This window comes from Balaenoptera musculus, chromosome 2 (assembly GCF_009873245.2).
Source record: "Balaenoptera musculus isolate JJ_BM4_2016_0621 chromosome 2, mBalMus1.pri.v3, whole genome shotgun sequence".
In the NCBI taxonomy this organism is placed as follows: Eukaryota; Metazoa; Chordata; class Mammalia; order Artiodactyla; family Balaenopteridae; genus Balaenoptera; species Balaenoptera musculus.
Genome location: NC_045786.1, coordinates 112,199,119 through 112,213,497, shown reverse-complemented (window position 1 = coordinate 112,213,497; position 14,379 = coordinate 112,199,119). Strand labels below are relative to the sequence as shown.

The following is a 14,379-nucleotide window of genomic DNA, read 5'->3' as shown; positions in this document are numbered from 1 at the left end:
TTTCATTGTCATTTGTTTCTAGGTATTTTTTGATTTCCTCTTTGATTTCTTCAGTGATATCTTGGTTATTTAGTAGTGTATTGTTTAGCCTCCATGTGTTTGTATTTTTTACAGATATTTTCCTGTAATTGCTATCTAGTCTTATAGCATTGTGGTCAGAAAACATACTTGATAACAATTTCAATTTTCTTAAATTTACCAAGGCTTGATTTGTGATCCAAGATATGATCTATCCTGGAGAATGTTCCATGAGCACTTGAGAAGAAAGTGTATTCTGTTGTTTTTGGATGCAATGTCCTATAAATATCAATTAAGTCCATCTTGTTTAATGTGTCATTTAAAGCTTGTGTTTCCTTATTTATTTTCATTTTGGATGATCTGTCCATTGGTGAAAGTGGGGTGTTAAAGTCCCCTACTATGATTGTGTTACTGTTGATTTCCCCTTTTTATGGCTGTTAGCATTTGCCTTATGTATGGAGGTGCTCCTATGTTGGGTGCATAAATATTTACAATTGTTATATCTCCTTCTTGGATTTATCCCTTGATCATTATGTAGTGTCCTTCTTTGTCTCTTGTAATAGTCTTCATTTTAAAGTCTATTTTGTCTGATTTGAGAATTGCTACTCCAGCTTTCTTTTGATTTCCATTTGCATGGAATATCTTTTTCCATCCCCTCACTTGCAGTCTGTATGTGTCCCTAGGTCTGAAGTGGGTCTCGTTTTTGTATCCATTCAGCCAGTCTGTGTCTTTTGGTTGGAGCATTTAATCCATTTACATTTAAGGTAATTATCGATATGTATGTGCCTGTTACCATTTTCTTAATTGTTTTGGGTTTGTTATTGTAGGTCTTTTCCTTCTCTTGTGTTTCCTGCCTAGAGAAGTTCCTTTAGCATTTGTTGTAAAGCTGGTTTGGTAGTGCTGAATTCTCTTAGCTTTTGCTTGTCTGTAAAGGTTTTAATTTCTCCGTCGAATCTGAATGAGATCCTTACTGGGTAGAGTAATCTTGGTTGTAGGTTGTTCCCTTTCATCATATTAAATATGCCCTGCCACTCCCTTCTGGCTTGCAGAGTTTCTGCTGAAAGATCAGCTGTTAACCTTATGGGAATTCCCTTGTATGTTATTTGTTGTTTTTCCCTTGCTGCTTTTAATATTTTTTCTTTGTATTTAATTTTTGATAGTTGGATTAATATGTGTCTTGGAGTGTTTCTCCTTGGATTTATCCTGTATGGGACTCTCTGTGCTTCCTGGACTTGATTGACTATTTCCTTTCCCATATTAGGGAAGTTTTCAAGTTATAATCTCTTCAAATATTTTCTCAGTCCCTTTCTTTTTCTCTTCTTCTTCTGGGACCCCTATAATTCGAATGTTGGTGTGTTTAATGTTGTCCCAGAGGTCTCTGAGACTGTCCTCAATTCTTTTCGTGCTTTTTTCTTTATTCTGCTCTGCGCTAGTTATTTCCACTATTTTATCTTCCAGGTCACTTATCCATTCTTCTGCCTCAGTTATTCTGCTATTGATTCCTTCTACAGAATTTTAAATTTCATTTATTGCATTGTTCATCATTGTTTGCTCTTTAATTCTTCTAGGTCGTTGTTAACATTGTATTTTCTCCGTTCTATTTCCAGGATTTTGGATCATCTTTACTATCATTACTCTGATTTTTTTTTTCAGGTAGACTGCCTATTTCCTCTTCATTTGTTTGGTCTGGTGAGTTTTTACCTTGCTTCTTCATCTGCTGTGTGTTTCTCTGTTTTCTCATTTTGCTTAACTTACTGTGTTTGGGGTCTCCTTTTCACAGGCTGCAGGTTCGTAGTTCCCATTGTTTTTGGTGTCTGCCCCCAGTGGGTAAGGTTGGTTCAGTGGGTTGTGTAGGCTTCCTGGTGGAGGGGACTAGTGCCTGTGTTCTGGTGAATGAGGCTGGATCTTGTATTTCTGGTGGGCAGAACCACGTCCAGTGGTGTGTTTTGGGGTGTCTGTGACCTTATTGTGATTTTAGGCAGCCTCTCTGCTAATGGGTGGGGTTGTGTTCCTGTCTTGCTAGTTGTTTGGCATAGGGTGTCCAGCACTGTAGCTTGCTGGTCGTTGAGTGGGGCTGGGTCTTAGCGTTGAGACGGAGATCTCTGGGAGAGCTTTCGTTGTTTGATATTACGTGGAGCCGGGAGGTCTCTGGTGGACCAATGTCCTAAAGTCGGCTCTCCCACCTCAGAGACACAGGCCTGACTCCTGGCCGTAGCACCAAGACCCTGTCAGCCACACGGCTCAGAAGAAAAGGGAGAAAGAAAAGAAAGAAAGGAAGAAAAAAGTAAAATAAAATAAAGTTATTAAAATAAAAAATAATTGTTAAAAATGAAAAAAAAGTAATTAAGAAAAGAAAAGAAAGAAGAGAGCAACCAAACCAAAAAACAAATCCACCAAGATAACAGTGCTAAAAACTATACTAAAAAAAAAAAAAAAAAAAAAATGGACAGACAGAACCCTAGGACAAATGGTAAAAGCAAAGCTGTACAGACAAAATCACACAACGAAGCATAGAAGCATACACATACACACTCACAAAAAGAGAAAAAGGAAAAATATATGTATATCGTTGCTCCCAAAGTCCACCTCCTCAATTTGGCATGATTCATTGTCTAATCTGGTATTCCGCAGATGCAGGGTACATCAAGTTGACTCTGGAGATTTAATCCGCTGCTCCTGAGGCTGCTGGGAGAGATCTGCCTTTCTCTTCTTTGTTCGCATAGCTCCTGGGGTTCAGTTTTGGATTTGGCTCCGCCTCTGCGTGTAGGTTGTCTGAGGGCATCTTTTCTTCAGTCAGACAGGACGGGGTTAAAGTAGCAGCTGATTCGGGGGCTCTGGCTCACTCAGGCCAGGGGGAGGGAGGGGTACGGAATGCAGCGCGAGCCTGCAGCGGCAGAGGCCAGCGTAACATTGCAACAGCCTGAGGCGCGCCGTGCGTTCTCCCGGGGATGTTGTCCCTGGATCACGGGACCCTAGCAGTGGCGGGCTGCACAGGCTCCCGGGAGGGGAGGTGTGGATAGTGACCTGTGCTTGCACACAGGCTTCTTGGTGGCTGCAGCAGCTGCCGTAGCGTCTCATGCCCATCTCTGGGGTCCACACTGATAGCGGCCCCTCACACCCGTCCCTGGAGCTCCTTTAAGCGGCGCTCTTAATCCCCTCTCCTTGCGCACCAGGAAACAAAGAGGCAAGAAAAAGTCTCTTGCCTCTTCGGCAGCTGCAGACTTTTTCCCGGCCTCCCTCCCGGCTAGCTGTGGCGCACTAGCCCCCTTCAGGCTGTGTTCACGCAGCCAACCCCAGTCCTCTCCCTGCGATCCAACCGAAGCCCGAGCCTCAGCTCCCAGCCCCCGCCCGCCCCGGCGGGTGAGCAGACAAGCCTCTCGGGCTGGTGAGTGCTTCTCGGCACCGATCCTCTGTGCGGGAATCTCTCCGCTTTGCCCTCCGCACCCCTGTGGCTGTGCTCTCCTCCGTGGCTCCGAAGCTCCCCCCTCCGCCACCCGCGGTCTCCGCCCGCGAGGGGCTTCCTAGTGTGTGGAAACCTTTCCTCCTTCACAGCTCCCTCCCACTGGTGCAGGTCCCATCCCTATTCTTTTGTCTCTGTTTTTTCTTTTTTCTTTTGCCCTACCCAGATACGTGGGGAGTTTCTTGCCTTTTGGAAGGTCTGAGGTCTTCTGCCAGCGTTCAGTAGGTGTTCTGTAGGAGTTGTTCCACATGTAGATGTATTTCTGATGTATTTGTGGGAAGGAAGGTGATCTCCATGTCTTACTCTTCCGCCATCTTGAAAACTTCCTAAATGACTCTTAATAGGTTCAAATGTTTCCGTATAAAAATTGGTGCTGAAAGTTCTTTTTAAGGGGGTATTAACATTTTTTTAATTTACCTTATTTTAAAAATAATACTTTCTTAGGTATAGAAGACAATATCATTGGCATTTATACATAATCGATATTTTTAATAAGTTAGATTGAGATATATTTCGCATATATAAAATTCACCCTTTTAAATTGTACAGTTCAGTGGTTTTTAGTATATTCACAGTTGTACAGCCATCCACCACTATCTAATTTCAGAACATTTTCATTATCCCCAAAAGAAACCTTAAATATGATTTATACTTAGAGAGCAGTCCATCTTTTATCTGAAATGAGGCAGTAACATTCTTGATTCAAATGAATAGTAGCTGACTTGTAATCATATATAGCGAGCTTTCTAAATTACGTCAAGATTTGATACAAAGAACTAGATTACTAGATTGAGAATACATTGCCTAAGTTATTTTTCTCTTTTAACTATTGAAATCCCCCAGCATTTGGTTTACGGATTTAAGTAATTCCTTATGTCATAAATAAGATGTGGCTCAGCAAATTTTCTTTAACACGAGGTTTTTGTTTTTAATATCAACGTGGTCTTTTTGTGAAGTATTAGGAGAGAAGAACTGTGAATTCCAACCTATTTACACTACCAAGAAAATAGTTCTAGGAGATATCTAGGGTTTGCCTAGGAAGTTTAATCACTTTCCCTTTTCATTTAAGATGCCAGTGACAGTGGGCGTTCTTATAAAACAGTCCTGGACCGTTGGAGAGAGTCTCTCCTTTCTTCTGCCAGTCTATCCCAAGTCTTTCTTCATCTCTCCACCTTGGATCGTAGTGTAATATGGTCTAAGTCTATACTGAACGCCCGTTGCAAGATATGCCGAAAGAAGGGTGATGCTGAAAACATGGTACTTTGTGATGGCTGTGATCGGGGTCATCATACCTACTGTGTTCGACCAAAGCTCAAGGTATTTTTTTCTTCTTCTGCTTCTCAGATTAGAATTGAGACACTGAGATTTTGAGTGACAGATGATTAATAATCATTTATGTGATTTATCAGACTGTGCCTGAAGGAGATTGGTTTTGTCCAGAGTGTCGGCCAAAGCAACGTTCTAGAAGACTCTCCTCTAGACAGAGACCATCCTTGGAAAGTGATGACGAGATGGAAGATAGTATGGAAAGTGAGGATGATGAAGTTGATGATGATGATGAAGAGGGTCAAAGTGAGGAGGAAGAGTATGAGGTAGAACAAGATGAAGATGATTCTCAAGAAGAGGAAGATGTCAGGTAAGTCCTACCATGCAATAAAATGAGAGTTCGAGTCTTTAACTAGACAGTCTCTTGACTTTTCAAATGCAAATGGAATGGCTGGGGCCCATAATTTAAAAACAAAAAACTAGTGTGCAATATAGTGTCATAAAGTTCCCCTTGCTTTTTATGTATTATAAACATATGAAATTATTCCCAAGGGAGTATAGTCACTTTGTGAATTTAGCCAGATCATAAAATCAAGTGTAAGTTTAAGTTTGGTTAGGATGTCAATTCAGAGCCACATCAAGGTTGATATTACTTAGTTTTTTGCTGAAAGCAGCAAATAAGCAGTCCAGAGGATATTCATGAGATAGAGATGAATGCAGCTCCCAATGCCTCTTTTGCTTTTCTCAAGGAGTTATACCCAAATATTAGTGATCTTGGCAGACTACAGAGAGAGAGAGAGAAATGCCAGGAAGCACATTGTATTTTTATACTCGTACCACATCAGCACCTAGAAACAACTTCTATACTACTGTATAGCCAAGTATTCTGCAGCTTAGCAAGCTGTGTCACCCAGGCCTAATGAACGGCTTTGGTTATTCCTGCCGTGGCAGCACTGGGGCAGTCTCCCTTTATTTGTCCCTAAGACCTCCCCTTGTTTTTAACGTTTGAGCTCCATTCTTGTGGAATCAAGAAAATGAATGTGAAGCAAGGGCAACCTAGAACCAACACAGTACAAAAAGGCCAAAGACTGAGGAGGATGAGTAGAGAGAGCCACCCCCTCTACTTTAAACAAGTTGTTCAATAGCTCCAACTAGCAGGAGCCATTTTCCCTGTAGCTTGTAATGACAGTATTGTGTTAAGCATAAGGATGATAAAGAACTTGGAGAATTTTTGGAAATATTTTAAGTAAACTGGAAGTTCAGGTATGGGGGGAGATGGATATAAGGAGGCTTAATGGGGTTGTATCATCCTTGTCTACAACTTAAAGGCAATTAAAGGGTTGAATCTAGTTTTGTATCTTACAGTAAGAATCAAAAGATGGCAAAGAGATTCTTGGCTTAGTGTTGAGGAACAGTAGGTTTAAGGCCTACTTTTGTGGGATCCATTGGCCAGAACTGTAGATTACCTCAGTATCAATAGTAATGAAAAGTGACAGTCTCCTGTAGCATAAGGAGACAAAAGATTTGCATTTTAAGTTTTTCAACATGATTAAGTCCATTTTTTCGGTTCTCCTGAGAATTTTATTACAGTTTATCACAACCTAGGATTTGATTTTCATGATGATGTCCTGGAGTTACCAAGAAATTATTAAACATTGTCTTTGCATTACAAAGAAATATATGAAAGCACATTTTAGATTTCCATGAAGAGTTTGTTGATTCTAAGTTTAAAGAACTGAGTACAGGATAAGTCTCAGTAACACAAAAGTTATGTATGTAGAACTCATTGGCTGAGTAGTAGAACAAGGGGGATAGAAGTAATTCATATGTTCATCATTGGTCTGTACAATAATTGTTTTCTAACACTATTTATAGCCCACCAAAACGAAGAAGAACACAAGTTACATTACCAATTAAAACAAGAGGGAGACTTAGCTCTTCTTTCTCAAGTCGTGGCCAACGACAAGATCCTGGAAGATATACTTCAAGGAGTCAGCAGGGTACACCAAAAACAACTGTTTCTTCTAAAGCTACTGGTAGAAGCCTAAGAAAGATAAAATCTGCTCCTCCTACAGAAACTAAATCTTTAAGAATTGCCAGTCGTTCTACTCGCCAGAGTCATGGCCCACTGCAAGCAGATGTATTCGTGGAACTACTTCGTCCTCGTAGAAAACGCAGAGGCAGGAAAAGTGCTAATAATACACCAGAAAATAGTCCCAACTTCCCTAACTTCAGAGTCATTGCCACAAAGTCAAGTGAGCAGTCAAGATCTCTAAATGTTGCTTCAAAACTTTCTCTCCGAGATAGTGAATCCAAGAGAAGAGGCAGGAAAAGACAATCTACAGGTATGAAGAAGTCTAATTTAAGCTATTCTTACCTAAGAAAATTGAGTAATTTGGAAAGATTGAATGTTGAGATACTTTGTATCATTTTTGAAAGGCTGTCCACTATACAGAGTTATTAGGGAGCAACCTGACCTGAAGCATAATGTTCAAGGAAGGGGCAGGTATTTGGAATAAAGGTAAACTACGGTACTAGTATTTCTACTAGTGTAGTAGGGTAGTTGTAAGAAATTTGCAAACAGTGTTCTGTGTTTAATGGAGAGATTTGGCCAATACTTGAACAGCCTCAGTATACCACATTATAACACGTTTCATTCTCTTCCACCTTTGCTTCCTTCAAAACACATGTACTTATCATCACCTAGACAAGCTACATTAGGTACTTTGATAAGGTTCCCACCTGACATACTGAATTTCGGGGCAGGGAGAGTTGGGAACAGTAATATTGTTAGGGAGTGATTACCAGCTGTCTTTTTGATTCTGATAATTGTTGTTTTAATATTTATATATATATTATATAAATTGTTTATATATTATATATACTTATGTAAGTTGTTGGTAATATTTATCCATGTAATAATCTCTTTACCCATTTATTTCTAATCCTATCCTCTTTTTTCTTTAATGTCAGTAGTAGTAAAACTTTGATATTTCAAAAAATGAAGTTAAACATAAAAAATGCTACTACTGTTCTTTGAAGAATTTTAGATAGTTATTCAAACCCATGACAGGATTAAGGAATTCACTGATGGAAGAATGGAACATAATGCAGTCGCCAGGTCGTCAGGTTTGGCAGCGGGGTGGGGGTAGTATCAGGTAACTTTGCACCGAGATCTAATTTAGCTTTTCCTGTCCCCTTATGTGTTTTGCTCTTCCCCAATCCTGAACTCCAAGCTATTTGGAAAATAGTACACCTGAAGCATTTTTGTTTTAAGAAAGAAAAAAAAAAAAACTCTGCTGAAAAAAATATTGTTGTTGTTAATTGATCTGTGAACTTACTAGCCTGGTTCTAAGGACAAATAAAGGGGGAAATGTGTGGATTAACATTTAAGCAGAGAATTTAAACACCTAGATCTATATATGGACTATACTACTCTTTTCTACTAATTCATTCACCTTAGATCTCATTATATACCTTACATTTTATGAGAAAGCATTTTGCTTTAAGAAAATTCTCCATATAAAGTTAGATTTATAAGAATAATCTTTTATTTCATCATTGAGAAATATTTTCTATTATGCAAGGTAATTTATAAAGAAGCCAAGTTTCTAAATCTGAAGAGGTTATTTTCCTAAGGTTGTATTTCAGGAAATGCCAGAGGATTTCATTTTACTGTAGTTAAAAACATATTTTTAATAAAATGGAGTAACAACCCACAAACTTTGTGTTCTAGAATTTCCTTTTGTATTACGCTCTTTTTACAATCTGTTCCCAATGAGTGTTTATTTCAATTGGAAATTTTTAAGATTGAAAGGAAATAACGAATACTTGGTCCAGATTTACCTATCTCTCAGAATGTAAGTCAGTTTAACATCTCAGTGTGTAGAGTGTCGATTTTCTGTTTGAATTTAGTTTGTATTTATATGTCCTGATTAGCTTATGGTGATCAAATATTTTGTTTTGTCATCACCTAAAGTTAACATAATTGTTTATTCAGAATCATCTCCTATGACACTTAATCGAAGGAGTTCAGGTCGACAGGGAGGAGTTCATGAATTGTCCGCTTTTGAACAACTTGTTGTGGAATTGGTACGGCATGATGACAGCTGGCCTTTTTTGAAACTCGTTTCTAAAATCCAGGTAATACTACTAGACTTTATAAAATGTATTCATGTGTATTATCTGATTTAGTCTGCATGGCAACTTTAAGGTAGTCAAAATACTTGTTTAGTCACTGTCTACTTAAAAAACAAAACAAATCGTGGAACGTTTGTTCCTATATTGAAAAAAAATGGAGCTAGCATAGTCTCCTCAGTCCCTTCTAGTCCTGTGACTGATTCTTTTTTTTTTTTTAATTAATTAATTTGTTTATTTATCTTTGGCTGCGTTGGGTCTTTGTTGCTGCATGTGGGCTCTCTCTAGTTACGTCGAGCGGGGGCCACTCTTCGTTGTGGTGCACAGGCTTCTCATTGCGGTGACTTCTCTCATTGCGGAGCATGGGCTCTAGGCACGCTGGCTTCAGTAGTTGTGGCACGCGGGCTCAGTGGTTGTGGCACGCGGGCTCAGTGGTTGTGGCTCGCGGGCCCTAGAGCACAGGCTCAGTAGTTGTGGTGCACGGGCTTAGTTGCTCCATGGCATGTGGGATCTTCCCGGACCAGGGCTTGAACCCGTGTCCCCTGCATTGGCAGGTGGATTCTTAACCACTGCACCACCAGGGAAGCCCCTGTGACTGATTCTCATAAATGATGACAATGTGTTGAAATAACCTCACTTTTTATTCTGTGTAATGAATATGAATGGAGTTGATTCAACTGAGTACCATTATTGGCATTTCTATTATGTAAAACAGTGTTTCTTAAACTTCAGCATACACCACAGTCAATGGAGGGCTTGTTAAAACACAGCTGACTGGGCCCCACCCCAGTCTGTTTCACTAGGTCTGGGATGATGCCCAACCATTTGCATTACTGACAAGTCCCCAAATGATGCTGATGGTGCTGGTCCAGGGACAGCATTTTGAGAAACACTGATGTAAAAGATGGGTACTCTTGAATAACAGAGATAGCCTGACCTAACTAAGGGATTTGAGCTGTTATTTATATATAGGTATGGCAGAATGTGATGTGCCATAGCAGAGGTAGGACAGTGTTAGTTATACTAGAAGTTTAATGGTCTTTCAGAAGTAGAGAAGAGAAGGAATTGATTTGAGCATTTCAGGAGGAAGGAATAGCAGGAATTAGGAAGTTTTTTTATGGAAGAACTATTTGATCTGGTCACTGAAGAAAGATGGAATTTCAACAGTGAGAAATGGAATGAGGACATTTTAGGAAGAGGGGACAACAAGTTAAGACCTAGAAATGAGAATATGGGAATGATGGATGGTTTGAATGGAGCAGAGGGTGTGTTAGAGGGCCTCAGACACAACTAGATTGTAAAGGGCCTAACTTGTCAGTATCAGGTGAAGGTTTCTGAATGAAAAAGTGACATCGTCAGAATTCTACTTTGAGAATTCTAGAACCAGAATGTGAAAGATTAATTAACATTGAATAGCGTCTTATAAAAATTAACTCTCTGGCACTTCCCTGGTGGTCCAGTGGTTAAGAATCCACCTTCCGGGCTTCCCTGGTGGCGCAGTGGTTGAGAGTCTGCCTGCCAATGCAGGGGACACGGGTTCGAGCCCTGGTCTGGGAAGATCCCACATGCCGTGGAGCAACTAGGCCCGTGAGCCACAACTACTGAGCCTGCACGTCTGGAGCCTGTGCTCCGCAACAAGAGAGTCCGTGACAGTGAGAGGCACGCGCACTGCGATGAAGAGTGGCCCCCACTCACCGCAACTAGAGAAAGCCCTTGCGCAGAAACGAAGACCCAACACAGCAATAAATAAATAAATAAATATTTAAAAAAAAAAAAAAAAAAAAAGAATCCACCTTCCAACACAGGGGACACAGGTTCCATCCCTGGACGGGGAACTAAGATCCCACATGCCACGGGGCAACTAAGCCCACGTGGGGCAACTAGAGAGAAGCACACGCACCGCAACAGAAGATCCCACATGCCGCAACTAAGACTCAATGCCGCCAAAAATAAATAAATATTTAACAACAACAAAAAAATTAACTCGCAGTTGGACTGTAACTTATTTTTCCTGAGTAGTTTTGTGCCGAATTAAGTTTTGTTACATGTATTTTATTCTTTATTACAAATTCAGTCATGGTCATTACAGAAATTTCTTTATAAATACATTTATGTATCTATATAGAGAGAAAGACAGAGAAAGGAAGAGAACACACAAGCAAACCCATAATCTGTTTTTCACAATACATTAACATTTTTTATAGTATCAAATAAGCTTTTACAACATTACAATGACTGAAATGTATTATGTAATTTTAATGGAATAATAGTATTCAGAAGTTAATATTCAGTTGCTTTTAAGGGCAAAACTTGCATGTATTTGACTACTTATCTTCAATAAATTTTCTATAGGAGAGATATATTTGAATTATTTTACAGGTCCCAGACTATTATGACATCATCAAAAAGCCCATTGCCTTAAATATAATTCGTGAAAAAGTGAACAAATGTGAATATAAACTAGCATGTGAGTAATTTATGTTTTTCTCTGGTAATTATTTTCCTTTAAGGAGGTAAAGGCTGTTTTTCTTTTTATTTAAATGATGTATATTAACATAATTGTGTAGATGGCATCCCAAGAAATCCCTAAAATGCTTATGTGTATGCATATATGGAAATGAAAGATGGATGGGGATTGAATGAGTTAAAGATATTTTATAGAATCTCATCTTAATAGATGTTCTTTTCAGTTATATAAAATACATCTAATTAAATAATTGTATAATTTCAATAAAACAGTTTTTTAAAGTATTTATAAACAATTTTAAGCTTCAGTTCTGCCACCTTGTTTCAGAGTCTTCAATTTCTAAAGAAAAATGTGGACTTCTGTTTTCTTAATGACATTTCCAGATATGATACAAAGATTGTATTTATAATTTACTTTCTTTCATTCTAATCTCATTTGGTTTTTTCGTTCTAGCTGAGTTTATCGATGATATTGAGTTAATGTTTTCGAACTGCTTTGAGTACAACCCTCGTAACACAAGTGAAGCAAAAGCTGGAACTAGGCTGCAAGCATTTTTTCATATTCAGGCTCAAAAACTTGGACTCAACGTCACACCTGGGAGTGTGGATCAAGTTAGCACACCACCAGCTGCAAAAAAGTCACGAATCTGATTTTGTCTTTCTAAAGGATATATTTGAAGAAAACATATTGTTCATGAAAATGGAACATTAAATCATGCTCTAAAGCAGACATATATGTATAAAGCAATAACAACTGATTGACCACATTGAAGTGTGGCCTGCACTATATTCTCAACTTTAATATTAAGCACTCAGGAGAATGTAGGAAAGATTTCCTTTGCTACAGTTTTGTTCAGTATCTAATAAATTTGATAGATGTATTGGCTGGTTTACAGAGATTTTTGTGCATTTTGAGATCATTCATGTGTCCCAGTATCTCAAAAAATATTTTTTCACCTATGATTTATTTTGTCATTGACTTTTTTTTTAGAAGTGTGGTATTAAGGGAGATTTATTTACACAGATAAATCTTCCATGATAGCACAGTTTAGAAAAAAGTGTATACGTCTAAGAATTGTTTAATGAGCAGGTTCTTTCAACACTATACATGAATGAATCCAACTTTATTCCTTGAAGTGCTGTACCAGTGCTGGCTGGAGGTATTGAGTCTGAGTTTATTAACTAGATATTTATTTAGCATTCAAAGTAATTTGTGAATTTGTTTTGTATTTATAAAATTTGTACCTGGAAAATGTCCTTTAATTTTTTAAACATTTTATTGTGTTTTTGTTTTATTTCTCTAACTTCCTTAATGATCAGTCAATAAAAGGTAACACCCTCCCTTTTCCCTGGCAATTCTTTCAGTTTTACAGAACTGTATTATAAGTTTCTATGTACAACTTAAGTGTACAAGTAAAATGATGCTTTTTTTTCAAATATTCTGAATTTCTGGAATTTTTTACAAATCAGAATTGGACTTCTACATGTGATAAATAGACCATAGGAACCAATGTTTTATTGTACCTGAGTCTCTATAGCAGTGATTTGAATCTTTTTCTGCCCAAACCCTTGAGGAGTAAGATACCTCCCATCAGTAACAGTAACATTCTATGGCAGGGATTCTCATTAAAAAGAGAAAAGAAAGTTTGGAATACGCCCACAACCCTGAAAATTTTTTTAAAATAAAATAAATGCTCTTTCCTAGGTATGGAAAACATAGGGGCCTCAGTTTTGGAGGAATAGCTGTTCCTTTTTAGGATGCAGAAGGAAGTCAGGTATCCTCTGTAGGGCTTTTAGGGAGTCAGGAAACAGAACCATTCCTCTATTTTCTCATCTAAAATCCTGAGGATTTAACGAGGTTCATTTGGGGACTCCCCTGGTGGCGCAGTGGTTAAGGATCCGCCTGCCAATGCAGGGGACACGGGTTCAAGCCCTGGTCCGGGAAGATCCCACATGCCGTGGAGCAACTAAGCCCACGAGCCACAACTATGAGCCCTCGTGCCACAACTACTGAAGCCCGCGTGCCTAGAGCCCGTGCTGCGCAACAAGAGAAGCCACCACAATGAGAAGCCCGTGCACTGCAACAAAGAGTAGCCCCCGCTCACTGCAACTAGAGAAAGCCTGCGTGCAGCAACGAAGACCCAACGCAGCCAAAAATAAATAAATAATTAACTAGGTTCATTTGTTTGGGAAGTTATCCCTCTTTGCTTTCATTTCTTTTTCATATACTCTGAGATGATCAATTCCCTGGCTTCTTTACATGAATATGTTCATATCTGTAACCGTTGGTAAATTTGTAATAATTTCATATGCCAATAACCAAATTTCTTAGAAAGTTTTACTTAATAGCATTTAAGGGAATTCCCTAGTGGTCCAGTGGTTAGGACTCCGTGCTTCCACTGCAGGGGGCACAGGTTCGATACCTGGTCAGGGAACTAGGATCCCATAAGCCATAAGCCACAAGCCATGTGGCCAAAAAGAAAAAAAAAAAGCATTTAAATATTCAAAAGAGAATTCTAAAATATAATTACATTTTAATAGTAAATTACCTGATTACTTAATATTCTTCACTCTTTAATAACAAGTAACTTTTATATTTGTTTTTCTTCTAAGACAATAAACATAAAAAGGGGTCATTTCTGATCAACTAATTGTTGAATTATTCAGTCTGAAAGTCAGTCTTAAAACATGCAATTTATCTTATATGTTGCCTTTCTCAGACTCAGTTAAAATAGAACACTGACTTTTTGGGGAGCAGGGGGGCACACAGCTTGCAGGATCTCAGTTCCCCGACCAGGGATTGAGCCCGGGCCATGGCAGTGAAAGCCCAGAATCCTAACCACTAGGCCACCAGGGAACTCCCAGGACATTGCCTTTTAACCTCCCAGCCAGATTGTCTTATATACAAAAAGCAGCATTTATTCCCATACATATCTGCAGTAATTGAGATTTTACAGAGCAACAAGGTTAACACACAAGGATGTATGGTAATGGCTGAGAATGTCACATTGCCATGATCAAGAAAGCAGTCA

General features: G+C 38.9%; 1 protein-coding gene across 2 annotated transcripts in view; it reads left to right on the top strand.

Annotated features, from left to right (window-relative positions):
• BAZ1A (bromodomain adjacent to zinc finger domain 1A) overlaps window positions 1–12,786 on the top strand; it is a 92,253-nt gene extending 79,467 nt beyond the window's left edge. Inside the window, exons 22-28 of one of the 2 annotated variants that reach the window (XM_036842337.1) lie at window positions 1,672–1,707; window positions 4,548–4,795; window positions 4,888–5,114; window positions 6,620–7,089; window positions 8,745–8,887; window positions 11,261–11,348; window positions 11,802–12,786. In XM_036842337.1, the coding sequence (XP_036698232.1) occupies window positions 1,672–1,707; window positions 4,548–4,795; window positions 4,888–5,114; window positions 6,620–7,089; window positions 8,745–8,887; window positions 11,261–11,348; window positions 11,802–11,998 (1,409 nt within the window). In that variant the 3' untranslated portion in view covers window positions 11,999–12,786. The remainder of the gene's footprint in view (window positions 1–1,671; window positions 1,708–4,547; window positions 4,796–4,887; window positions 5,115–6,619; window positions 7,090–8,744; window positions 8,888–11,260; window positions 11,349–11,801) is intronic. The other variant, XM_036842338.1, reaches the window with a different exon arrangement.
• Window positions 12,787–14,379: the final 1,593 nt, after the last annotated feature.